General features: G+C 37.0%; 1 protein-coding gene across 1 annotated transcript; it reads left to right on the top strand.

Annotated features, from left to right (window-relative positions):
• The first annotated feature begins 2,066 nt into the window (after window positions 1-2,066).
• LOC138338357 (uncharacterized) lies at window positions 2,067-5,111 on the top strand. Its single transcript, XM_069289313.1, has 6 exons — window positions 2,067-2,525; window positions 2,662-2,811; window positions 2,856-3,062; window positions 4,096-4,277; window positions 4,818-4,974; window positions 5,058-5,111. The coding sequence occupies exons 1-6, from the start codon at window positions 2,067-2,069 to the stop codon at window positions 5,109-5,111; spliced, it is 1,209 nt and encodes a 402-aa protein (XP_069145414.1).
• The last annotated feature ends 7,084 nt before the right edge of the window (window positions 5,112-12,195 follow it).

Raw genomic sequence — 12,195 nt, 5'->3', positions numbered from 1 at the left:
GACCCTAAATCATCAAATTTTTGTCAATTTAAGACTAGAAACATAATTAAAACATATCCAAGTCAAATCAGTCAATCAAAACATAGAAAATTAGAAGCAAGAGAGCAGGAAAAACTCAAGAACCCTAGTTCAAGAACGCCACAAGGTCTAGCTGTTCCAGTCCCAAAAAATTAATTATTTTTCTATTGATTTAATCACCTGGTTTGGGGGATTTCACTAGTGTGTTCCTTTTACTCATTGTGTCCTTAGTTTCAGTAAGTTCTTGATTCTCTTATCATGATTAAACCTAGGGTTTCTAGAACATTGATATAACTTCATGAATTTATTAAATATATGTTCCAAATAACATTATCATGTTATTACTCAGATTATCGCATGAATTTCAGAACCCTAGTTTTGTATTTCTTTAGTTCTTGAATTACACGTGCTAGGTCATATATTTTAGACACTTCAAATATACATGCCTCAGTTAGAAATGCATATTTACCAGATTAATTCTTGCATTCTCAGTTTGCATTTTGAGTTTTGAGCTATCCAGTATTTACATAAATTAAGATATAACCAGTTGATTTACAGAATTCATTGGGTGTAGCATAATACTAAGTTTGACTAGTGTTTAGCGTACCCGATAGTCCCAGAACTACTACCAAGTAGTTTGTAAGTCCCCTCTGTGGGCAATTAGTTTAGTTTTCACGCCAGCATGCTTTTATACCTTTGGCAGGGTATATTGGGGCGTATACATTGAACTCCATTTTTAGCTCATGTGGTTTTATTATCGGTTATTAGTAGCTCCCACAGTTCAGTCAGACTCTCTGCATTGACCATTTAGCAGCATATTCAGTACTCTGTTTCAGCATATTATAAATTGGTCATTGCATCCAATTAGCTTAGAAATCAGCACATCATGTTCAGATTATTATACTTGTTTTTGTGCTTGTTCAGTTATGTTTTATTTCAGCTTTTCTCTATCCTACATGGTTAGTACCTTTCAAGTATTGATGCATACGTGCGGTACATCTTCTCGTTATGTAGGTTCAGGTTCTCAGCATCTACATTACGCGTAGATCGATTTCTCCATCTCTAGTTTAGCAGATTTTGTGGTGAGTCATCATTCTCAAAGGAAAAAAGTTATGACTTTCATTTCAATCTTTAGTCATTTAGTTTATGTTTTTGTTAGATTTAGCTGGGGCTTGGCCCAGTATTTCTAGTCTAGTTTAGACGCTATTTTGATACATAGTTAGATTCAGCTTAGCATTCAGTTAATATTTCTTTTGTATTAAAATCATTGTGTTCAAATATCTCAGTTATAGAATATGGGTATTCCCCATCTTTTCATTTTAAGTATGATTTATCTTCTACAATAGTTTATTATCTTTAGTATGCTCATGATCATGCCAGCAGGGTTAGCTTGGGATCACTTCTGGTCCTAGGTTCCTTGTCTGCATCTTGAGGGTAGCTCGGGGCATGACAAAACTTGGTATCAGAGAACTAGGTTCAAGAATCCAAAGATGTCTGAAAAAACCGCACTAAGTAGAGTCCTTTTTATGGGTTTGAAGTGCACCACATTTAATGTTAGGGATGCTATAAAATGTTTTAGGAAAAACTTTACTTTCTTGTTACTCTTAACGTGCGTAAGGTATGATCATATACCACTCTAACTTGAAGTTCTACGCTCCATATCATGCCTCCTCATAGAGCTAACGCTAGGAATGCGAATGCCAGGAATGCTAAACGCAACCCCTCCAATCCCAAATCAAGAAATCTCCAACGCTAAGTTCAGACATGCCATACAGATGTTGGCTCAGAGTATGACCCACCAGAAAAATTGGGTTCATGATCCTATGAATTAAAATAGTAGATCAGCAAAAACAAGGGTCCGTGACTTTGTTAGGATGAATCCCCTTGAGTTTTTAGGATCGCAGACTCATGAAGATCCTCAGAATTTCATGGACAAAATCAAGATGAATTTTGAGGTGATGCAGGTTACTGGAAATTATCGGGTTGAGTTGGCATCTTACTAGCTTATAGACGTGGCTCATATCTTCTACAGTCTGTGGAAGGAGAATATGGGTGCAAATGCAGCTCCTATTACTTTGGAGTTCTTAAGTGAGACTTTTCTCGACATGTTTTTCCCAATAAAGTTGAAAGAAGCAAAGGCCCAAGAATTCATGAACTTGAGGCAGGGAAACATGACAATCCAAGAGTATCGGCTGAAGTTTAACCAACTTTCAAGGTATGCTCCTCAAAAGGTTGCTGAGTCTAGGGCTCAGATGAATAAGTTCTTTTACGGATTATCAGATTTGGTGAAGACAGAGTGCGGAAATACTATGTTGGTGGGAGATATGAACATCTCTAGGCTTATGACTCATGCTCACAAGGTTGAGGGTTATAAGCTTAGCGAACATTCTAACGAAAATAAGAAGTCTAGGATTGGAAACTATGACAATTCTCAGCAGAAATCGGGTGGTGGAAATCGCTTGCAGGGTCAACAGAAGTTTTCAGATCCAGCCCCTTTATTAGCTAATGTTCCATCCTCCATGAATAGGTAAAACAAAAAGGGCAAAGCACCAAGCTTTAAGTCTCAAGGAAGTGTTTCAGGTACCAACAGTTACCCCACTTGCTCTATGTGTAGTAAGAACCATCCGGATGTGTGTCTTGCAGGAAAAGAATGATATTTTGGATGTGGTTAGTCTGGTCACAGGTTGTGGGACTGTCCTTCTAGACAGGGTCAAAGAGGTTGTAACGGTAGAGCTCAATCTACGAATTCAGCAGCACCAGCAAGTCACCCAAGTTAGAATGGCAACTCATCCAGTACAGGTGGCAGTCAACAACAGAACAAACTTTATGCACTTCAGGCTCGCCATGATCAGGAAGGTTCTCCTTATGTAGTCACTGGCACGTTACGAGTCTTTGACCTTGATGCTTATGCATTGTTAGATCCAGGGGCTACTCTTTCTTTTGTAATTCCTTATGTAGCAGTTCAATTCAGTGTCAGATTAGAAACTCTCTTAGAACCCTTCTCACTCTCTACTCTAGTCGGTGACCCAGTTATAGCTAGATGGGTATACAAAAATTGCCCTATCATAGTCTCTCGGAAAGTCACCTTAGCATATCTAGTAGATTTAGAAATGGTAGACTTCGATGTCATTCCAGGCATGGATTGGTTACACTCATGTTATGCCTCAGTCGATTGTAGAACTAGGATTGTTCATTTTCAGTTTCAAGGTGAACCAATCTTAGAATGGAAGGGTAGTAGCCTAGTGCCTATGGGTCGATTTATTTCTTACCTTAAGGCCAAAAAATATATCTAAGGTTTACCTCTATCATCTAGTTCGGGTTAAGGGTTCAAGTATTGAAACCCTATCTCTTAAGTCAGTCAATAGTCTTTTAATTTAAAGAAGTATTTCCAAAATGTCTTCCCTGGGTTCCTCTAAAAAAGGAAATTGAGTTTGGAATGGATATCCTTCAAGATACCCAACCTATTTCTATTCCTCCTTACAGAATGGCTCTAACAGAGCTTAAGGAATTCAAAGAGCAGTTGAAAGTCCTTCAAGATAAGGGTTTCATAAGACCTAGTATTTCACCATGGGGTTCACCAATATAATTTGTAAATAATAAAGATGGTTCTCTCTGAATGTGTGTTGACTATAGAAAATTGAACAAGGTCACAATAAAGAATAATTATCCCATACGCAGGATTGATGACTTGTTTGACCAACTTTAGGGTGATAGTCATTTCTCAAAGATAGACCTCCGATCAAGTTATCATTATCTAAGAGTCAGAGATAGTGACATTTCAAAAATAGCCTTTAGAAATCAGTATGGTCATTATGAATTTGTAGTTATGTTGTTTGGACTAACCAATGCTCCTGCAACTTTCATGGATTTGATGAGCAGAGTGTTCATATAGTACTTAAACTTGTTCGTTATCATCTTCATTGATGATATCCTCATGTACTCTAGGAGTGAGGAAGAACATGCAAGTCATTTGAGAGTTGTTCTCTAGACTCTCAAAGATTGCCATTAATTTGCTAAGTTTAGTAAATGTGGTTTTTGGTTGTAATCCATTGCTTTACTTGGTCACATTATATCTAGCAAAGGGATCCGCGTGATTCACAAATTATAGAAGTTGTGAAACAATGGCCAAGACCTACCTTTGCTACAGATATCAGAAGTTTCTTAGCTCTAGCAGGTTATTGCAGAAGGTTTTTGAAAGGATTTTCATCCATAGCCTCACTGTTGACTAGGTTCACTCAGAAGATGGTCAAGTTCCAATGGTCAGATGATTGTGAGTAAAGCTTCTCAGAATTGAAAACTAGATTGACTACAACTCCTGTCTTGACTCTACCAGAGGGTTCAGATTGTTATGTAATCTATTGCGATGCATCCAGAGTTGGCCTTTGTTGTGTATTGATGCAAAGAGATAAGGTTATATCTTATGACTCTAGAAAGCTTAAGGTGCATGAGAAGAGCTATCCAACTCATGACCTCGAGCTTGCAGCAATGGTGTTTGCACTCAAGATAAAGAGACACTAATTGTATGGTGTTCATGAAGATGTGTTCACCGATCATAAGAGCCTTTAGTAAGTGTTCACCTAGAAACAATTGAATCTTCACCAAAGGAGATGGCTTGAGTTCCTAAGGGATTATGATATGAGTGTGCATTATCATCCTAGAAAGGCGAATGTAGTGGCTGATGCTCTTAGTAGATTATCTTTGAGTAGTGTAGCCTATGTTGAGGAAAAATGAAAGGAGCCAGTGAACTATGTTCACAGGCTTTCTCGCTTGGGACTTCGCCTTAAGAGCATATAATACAGCGGTGTAACAATTCAGAATGGGGCAGAATTGTCTTTGGTAGAGGAGGTTAAGGAAAAGAAAGAGAGTGATCTTATGTTGCTTGAACTAAAGGGTGCAGTCAACAATAAGAGAGTGGAGGTTTTCTCCCAAGGGGAGATGGTGTACTTTTCTACCAAGGTAGATTGTGTGTTCCTGACGTGGGAGAGTTGAGGTAGCATACTTTTGCAGAAGCTCATAACTCCAAGTATTCTATTATCCAGGTGCCACTAAGATGTAGCGCGTTCTGCGGGAAGTCTATTGGTGGAATGACATGAAGAGGGATATAGCAGACTTTGTAAGTAAGTGCCCCAATTGCAAGCAAGTCAAGGTAGAACATCAAAAACCAAGAGGTATGACTCAAGAGATCGATATTCCTACTTTGAAGTGGGATGTGATCAATATGGATTTCATAACAGGGTTACCTCGTACTCGCAGACAAATGACTCAATTTGGGTGATAGTTGATAGGATGACTAAGTCTTTTTACTTTTTGGCGGTCAAGACTACATATTCGGAAGAGGACTATGCCAAGCTTTGCCTTACTGAAATTGTGAGGTTGAATGGGGTTCCTTTTTCTATAATCTCATATAGAGGTCCACAACTTAACTCTCATTTTTGGAAGTCATTACAAAAAGGTCTTTGTACTCAAGTTAACCTTAGTACAATATTTCATCCACAAACAGATGGGCAAGTAGAGCATACCATTCAGACCTTAGAGGTTATGTTGAGAGCTTGTGTGATTGATTTGAAAGGTAGTTGGGATGATCACCTTTGTTTTATTAAGTTTGCCTACAATAATCGCTACCATTCCACCATTCAGATGGCCTCTTAGGAGGTTTTATATGGGCGTAGATGTTAATCTCCTGTTTGGTTGGTTTGAAGTAGGTGAAACAACTTTGATAGGGCAAGATTCAGTCCTTTATGCTATAGAGAAAGTCCAACTCATTAGAGATAGACATAAGACAACCCAAAGTCGTCAGAAATCTTATGCAAATGTAAGGAGAAAGGAACTAGAGTTCAAAGTTGATGATTGGGTTTTTTTCTGAAAGTCTCACCTATGAAAGGGGTGATGAGGTTTGGAAAGGAAGGGAAGCTCAGTCTTAGATATGAAGGCCCTTAAAATATCTTTAAAAGGATTGGCAAGGTGACATATGAGTTAGAGTATCCAGCAAAATTAGCAGCAGTGCGTCCCTTCTTCCACAGCTCACTTTTGAAGAAGTGCATGGGTGACCCATCCTCTATAGTACCATTAGAGAGTGTGGCGGTGAAAGATAGTCTTTCTTTTGAGGATGTCCAGTTGAGATTCTTGATCGTCAGGCTAGAAGGTTGAGAAACAAAGAAGTCACTTCAGTCAAGGTTTTGTGGAGGAGTGAGTCCGTAGAGGGAGCTTCTTGGGAAGCAGAAGCAGCCATGAAAGTCAAATATCCTTACCTTTTTCCTTCCGATTCCACTCAAGCTTGAGGTAATAGATCCTCTTCTGTATTATAGTCATTCATGCGTAAACTCAATTTTTGAATCATGTTCTCTCCGTTTGTACTTTCATTTTTAGCGTAATTGCATGTACTGAGAACTCAGTTCTCAGTGTTTAGTAGTGGGGTTTGCATCTCTCTCCCTCTATTTCAGCTAGTTTAGTCTTCATTTGAGGTCAAATGTTCCCAAGGGGGAGATAATCTAACACCCCATAGCAAAAACAGACCAAAAATTAGTTTTTTTAGAATAATATGTAGGTGCTACAAATGGTGGAATCGACGGACGGTAGTCCATCCTGCACAACCGTCGATGGGATCAAAACTCCCAAAAATTTCAGCCTAGAAATATTGGTGAATCTTGGACAACGGACAGGCATACGGTCCATAGTCCGTGACCGTCGATCAAGTCTCTCATCAACCACTCTTTGACAAGAGCTATGGATGAACAACATGGTTCGTAGGTGGAAAATTTGCATCCATTTAAGCAGAAACCCAGTAAACATAAAATGATCATAACTGTTACCACAAAATGAATTAGGTCTCCATGATCTACCAGAAGATAGATAATTGAATTATCTTTCCATATCCACTGACCTTGCTAAAATTAGACCTCCGAGTAATAAGTTATGATCATTTTAGTAAAGGCTTGACAAAAATGCCCTCATGTTGGACCCAACGACGGCGCGTGGAGCGCACGACGGATCGTCAGTCCTGGCCATTGTGAGGCCCGACAACAACCTTCAAAGTAGTCTTTTTGACCTTTAACACTTCTTTTAAAACCTAAGTTACGTTGTTTTTACCCTAAATCATCATATTTTCGTCAATTTAACCCTCGAAACATAATTAAAACATATCCAAGTCAAAGCATTAAATCAAAACATAGGAAATTAGAAGCAAGAGAGGAGAAAAAAGCTCAATAACCCTAGTTCAAGAACACCACAAGCTCCACCAGTTCCACCCCCGAAACTTAAGTACTTTTCTGTGGATTTCATCACCAGGTATGGGGGATTTCACTAGTGGGTTCCTTTCACTCGTTGGGTCCTAAGTTTCTGTTAGTTCTTGTTTATCTTATTAAGATTAAACCCAAGGTTTCTAGAAATTTGATATAACTTCATGAATTTATTAATGTATGTTCCAAATCAGATTATCATGTTTTTACTCATATTATCACATGAATTTCAGAACTCTAGCTTTGTGTTTCTTTAGTTCTTAATTACACATGCTAGGTCATATATTTCAAACAGTTCAGATATACATGCCTCAGTTATAAATGCATAATTACCAGATTAATTGTTGCATTCTCCGTTTGCATTTTCAGTTTCAAGCTATCCAATATTTATAGAAATTCATATAATCAGTTAATTTACAAAATTCATTAGGAGTAGCATAATACCGAGTTGGACTAAGGTTTAGCATACCCAATAGTCCCAGAACCACTTGCCAAGTAGGTTGTATGTCCCCTCTGAGGGCAATCAGTTTAGTGATCACGCCAATATGCCTTTATACCTTTGGACGGGTATATGGGGTTCTCTTGATGGAGCGTATATATCGGAATCCATATTTAGCTCATGTGGTTTTATTATCGGTTATTAGTAGCTCCCATAGTTCAATCAAACTCTCTACATTGACTATTTATTAGTATTTTAATTATTAAGTTTCAACATGTTATAAATTGGTCATTGAATCCAATTAGCTATGAAATCAACACATCATGTTCAAATTGTTATACTTGTTTTTGTGCTTGTTCAGTTATTCTTTCTTTCAGCTTTACTCTATTCTACATGCTCAGTATCTTTGTAGTACTAATGCATATGTGCACTACATCTTCTCGTGATGTAGGTTCAGGTTTCAGCATCTAAATCATGTATACATCGATTTCTCCATCTCTAATTCAGCAGATTCAGTGGTGAGTCCTCTTTCTCCGAGGACAACAATCATGAGTTTCATTTTAATCTTTAGTCATTTAGTTTAAGTTTTTGCTGGATTTAGGTTTGGATTTTTCCAATATTTCTAGTCTAGTTTATAGGCTATTTTCTGACACAGTTAGATTAAGCTTAGTTTTCAGTTAATATTTCTTTTGTATTAAAATTATTGTTTTCAAATATTTTCAGTTATATAGTATGGGTATTCCCCATCTTTTCACTTTAAGTATGATTTAGCTTCCGCAACAGTTTATTATCTTTATTATGCTCATGATCATGCAAGCAGGGCTAGCTTGGGATCACTTGTGGTCCTAGGTTCCGTGTCCCCGTCTCGGGGGTAGCTCGGGTCTTGACAGGCCACACACAAAGAATCCTTCCTTTCTTGCCAAATCTGTGCCTGGATTGTTCTTCCTACATTTTGGGTAATTTGGGTAGTAACTAGTGCATTAAAAACTACCTTGAGTCTTAGAGCCTGATTACCTTCCTTTATTATAAATATAGAACTTAAAGGAAGGTAAAATAGCTGATAAACGGTACTACCATCAATTTCCACCACCTGATTTTTGTTGAAAATAGTTATAATTACATGTTCTCCTTTTTTTACTCTTCTTAGCTTGTTCCCTAAGCTTAGCACCATCAACCTGTTCAACATGATTCATGAGCCTAGAAATGATCATATCTCGCAGCAACATCGCATTCTTCATTCTTTATTCACTAAGGCTAGCACTCCATAAAAAAATTTATTCGTCTGAGGTCTAGATTCAGCGACCATGTGAGATCCTACCTAGAGAGTTGGGTAAACTTGAGCCTATTCTATTGGACTATGATGTTACCTTCACTGAAGTTCTTAATTCTATGTTTTTTGCCTCCCTTAGATTTCATGGGAAAACACAGTCAAGAAAGGTCTCACTAAAGAAATCCCAAGTATTAGAAGTTGCATATGTATCAATGTTTTCCTTCTACTCAGTATACCAGACATAATATACATCCATCAGTTCATACGATGCTCTAACTGTACCCGATCACTAAAAATTAGTTTTATCACTTGAAAGTTCTTCTTGAAATCATCAATGATGTTTTGGGGATCATCATGAATGTACGATTCTAGAAGATACATCGTAAAAATCTCTCACTATAGCTGCAGCTGACCCAACATTAACATTTGTGTGAACAAGAACCCATTGTTAGATCTTGTTGGCAACCCTCTAATCCAACATCTGAATGGCGTTCTAGAACTCTACATTCCGACACTTCTTGATCAGCGACTGGAGGAGCTACTTTACATTCCTTACATTCATATTCCTAGCGTTAGCTTATGAGAAGGAACAATTTGTAATGCATAACGAAGGAATTAGAATGAGAAGTTGGATCATACCTCACACATGATAACGGTAATAAGAAAAAGATGTTTTTCCTAAAACACATTGTAGCCTTGTCTAAATATATCTAATACACTTCACACCCCTCAAAAAGACTTTACTTAGTGCGAACTTTTAGACATCCTAGGACAGTAAAACCTAATGCTCTAATACAAAAATTGTCATGTCGCAAGGCTACCCCCTCAACGTGGACATGGGACCTATGGTAATGAGTGACGCCATAATAACCCTCATGTCATATTTATAAGGATACTAGACATAAACTAATTAATAAGATTGTGTGGAAGATAAATAAAAATGAAGTCTTCAATAATGGGGAATCCACATATACTAAACCCAATATATGAATATTTTAGGGTTTAATACAAGAGAAATATCAAACTCAAATACTAAGTTAACCTTACTATGTATGAAAATAACCCTCTAAAATAACAACAAATTTCGGGTCATGCCCTAAATAGATCTAGAGAAAATGAATCTAAAAGATTGAAATAATAACATGACCATTGTCCTACAAAAATGACGACACACCACTAATGCTTCTAAACAGGAGATCGGGAACCAATCTATGTGTGACGTGACTGCTGAAGACCTGAACTTACATCATAAGAAGATGTAGCACAGATTATGCATTAGTACATGAAAGGTACTTACCATGAAGGATAGAGTAAAACTGAAATAACATATATGAGAACAAAATAAAAAAATATAACATGTACATAATATAGATACTTGATATAGAGAGAACTGAATGCAATGACCAATTCATAACTTGCTGAAACTTAATACTGATTATACTAAAGTGTGGTCAATGCAATGGAGACTGACTGAACTATAGGAGGTATTAATAACTAATAATGAAACAACATGAGCTAAATGTGTAGTCGATGTATGCACCCCATTGAGAGGACCTAATATACCCTTCCAGAGGTATAAATGCATGCTGGCATGATAAATAAAATGATGCCCATAGAGGGGACTTACAACCTATGTGGCTAGTAGTTCTGGGAATATTTCGGTACGTTGAATCCTAGTCCAACTAGTTATTTTATTACTTCAAATATATTAAGTGATCAACACATTATCACCAAAATTTGGTATTATAAGATGCAAACTGATAATGCGCAATTATATATTATTACTGATATTTTCATAACTGAGGCATATATATCTAAAATAACTTAAATGTATGGCATAACATATGTAATTCAAGAACTAAATAAGTGCATAACCAGGGTTAAGAAATTGATGCATGAATTGAATTAATAACATGATAATCTTATTTGGAACATGCAAATAAATAATTCATGGTAATGTGTTGAAGGTATATAAACTTTATGTCTTGTTATAATAAGGGAATCAATAATTTGACTTAAACTAGGAACCCAACAGACGTGAGGAATACACTAGTGAAATCCCACATACCTTGTGATGAATTCTATAGAGAAATCTTTCGATTTTAGAGCTATAACTAATGTGATCTTGCCGCATTATTGAATTGGGGTTACTCGCCTCTTTCTGGTTCTTCTCTTCTATTTTTGTATGTTTTTATTAGCTATTTGACTTATCTAGGTTTTAGATATGTTTCTAGGCTAAAACAAATACAACTAACATAGTTTAAGGTTATAATAACATAGTTTAGGTGTCCAACAAATAGGGGAAAAGAAAGAAAAATCCTCGACTAAAAATGTTGACAGGATGACCACGGCGATAATCATGGATCATGAAAGGGACAACAGACCACGAAGTGGGTAGTGGTCTTCACTTTGATTGAAGGTATGAGGGTCTAACTTCACGAACCCTTCCACGGCCCATGTGATGGACCGCCGACCATGAAGGTTTTCGTAGACTTCACTTGAGAATTAGGGTTTAAGGTACTGGCGAGTGGAAGCTACTGGTTAAGCTTTCCTTGATTCTCCCATGGACCATTGTGATGACCACATACCGTGAAGGTCCCCGTGGTCCTTACTTGGGCGAGGGGTGTTTAATAGATAGGCTTGGGATGATACTACCTCAATCTTCATGGACAACTCCATGGTGTGTTTTCAAAACCTTAGGGCCAACAATAATGTTATGTTGTTCAGATAAAGATAAAATTTGAAACATCTAACAATCAAAAAAATTGTAACGACCAAAATACACCCTAGTCATTACCGGTTTCGTCCTCATTGAAGAGGACTAAGACAAGCCCTTAGCGTACAAAATAGCACATCATAGGTCAAACATGCGGAAAAATTTAAAACTCTTATATATATATATATATATATATATATATATATACTTAGTGAGGTTTACATAGATCTTTCACGTAGGAAGCTTACTAAGGCTTCTCCCTTAGACATCATAATAATACATAAGAATTCAGTATAAATCTTTGTCTCACATTAAACCATCTAAATTAAGTAAAACATTCGGGCATAAACCTTATAAAAATTCATAGTTTCCACATAGGGCTTAAATCAATATCTTAAAAAACAAGAGAAAATAATGTATTTAGACAATACAAGTACGACTAAGGTAGAGTATGTAGTAGCATCTTCAAACTAGAGGACCTACCAAAACATGGAAAGTCTAGTCCTAGCCTTCTTGT

Source organism: Solanum lycopersicum, chromosome 9 (assembly GCF_036512215.1).
Source record: "Solanum lycopersicum chromosome 9, SLM_r2.1".
Lineage (NCBI taxonomy): Eukaryota > Viridiplantae > Streptophyta > Magnoliopsida > Solanales > Solanaceae > Solanum > Solanum lycopersicum.
Note: the sequence above shows the minus strand (reverse complement) of the source record. Positions and strands in the feature narration are given on the sequence as shown.

Excerpts from the sequence above, each read along its gene's own strand:
- LOC138338357 (XM_069289313.1), top strand. The coding sequence starts at position 2,067 with ATGGGTGCAAATGCAGCTCCTATTACTTTGGAGTTCTTAAGTGAGACT. Across the intron at positions 3,063-4,095 it reads ACCCAGTTATAGCTAGATGG|CAAAGGGATCCGCGTGATTC; the intron begins GTATACAAAAAT and ends CATTATATCTAG. Across the intron at positions 4,975-5,057 it reads TGGTGTACTTTTCTACCAAG|GTGCCACTAAGATGTAGCGC; the intron begins GTAGATTGTGTG and ends TCTATTATCCAG.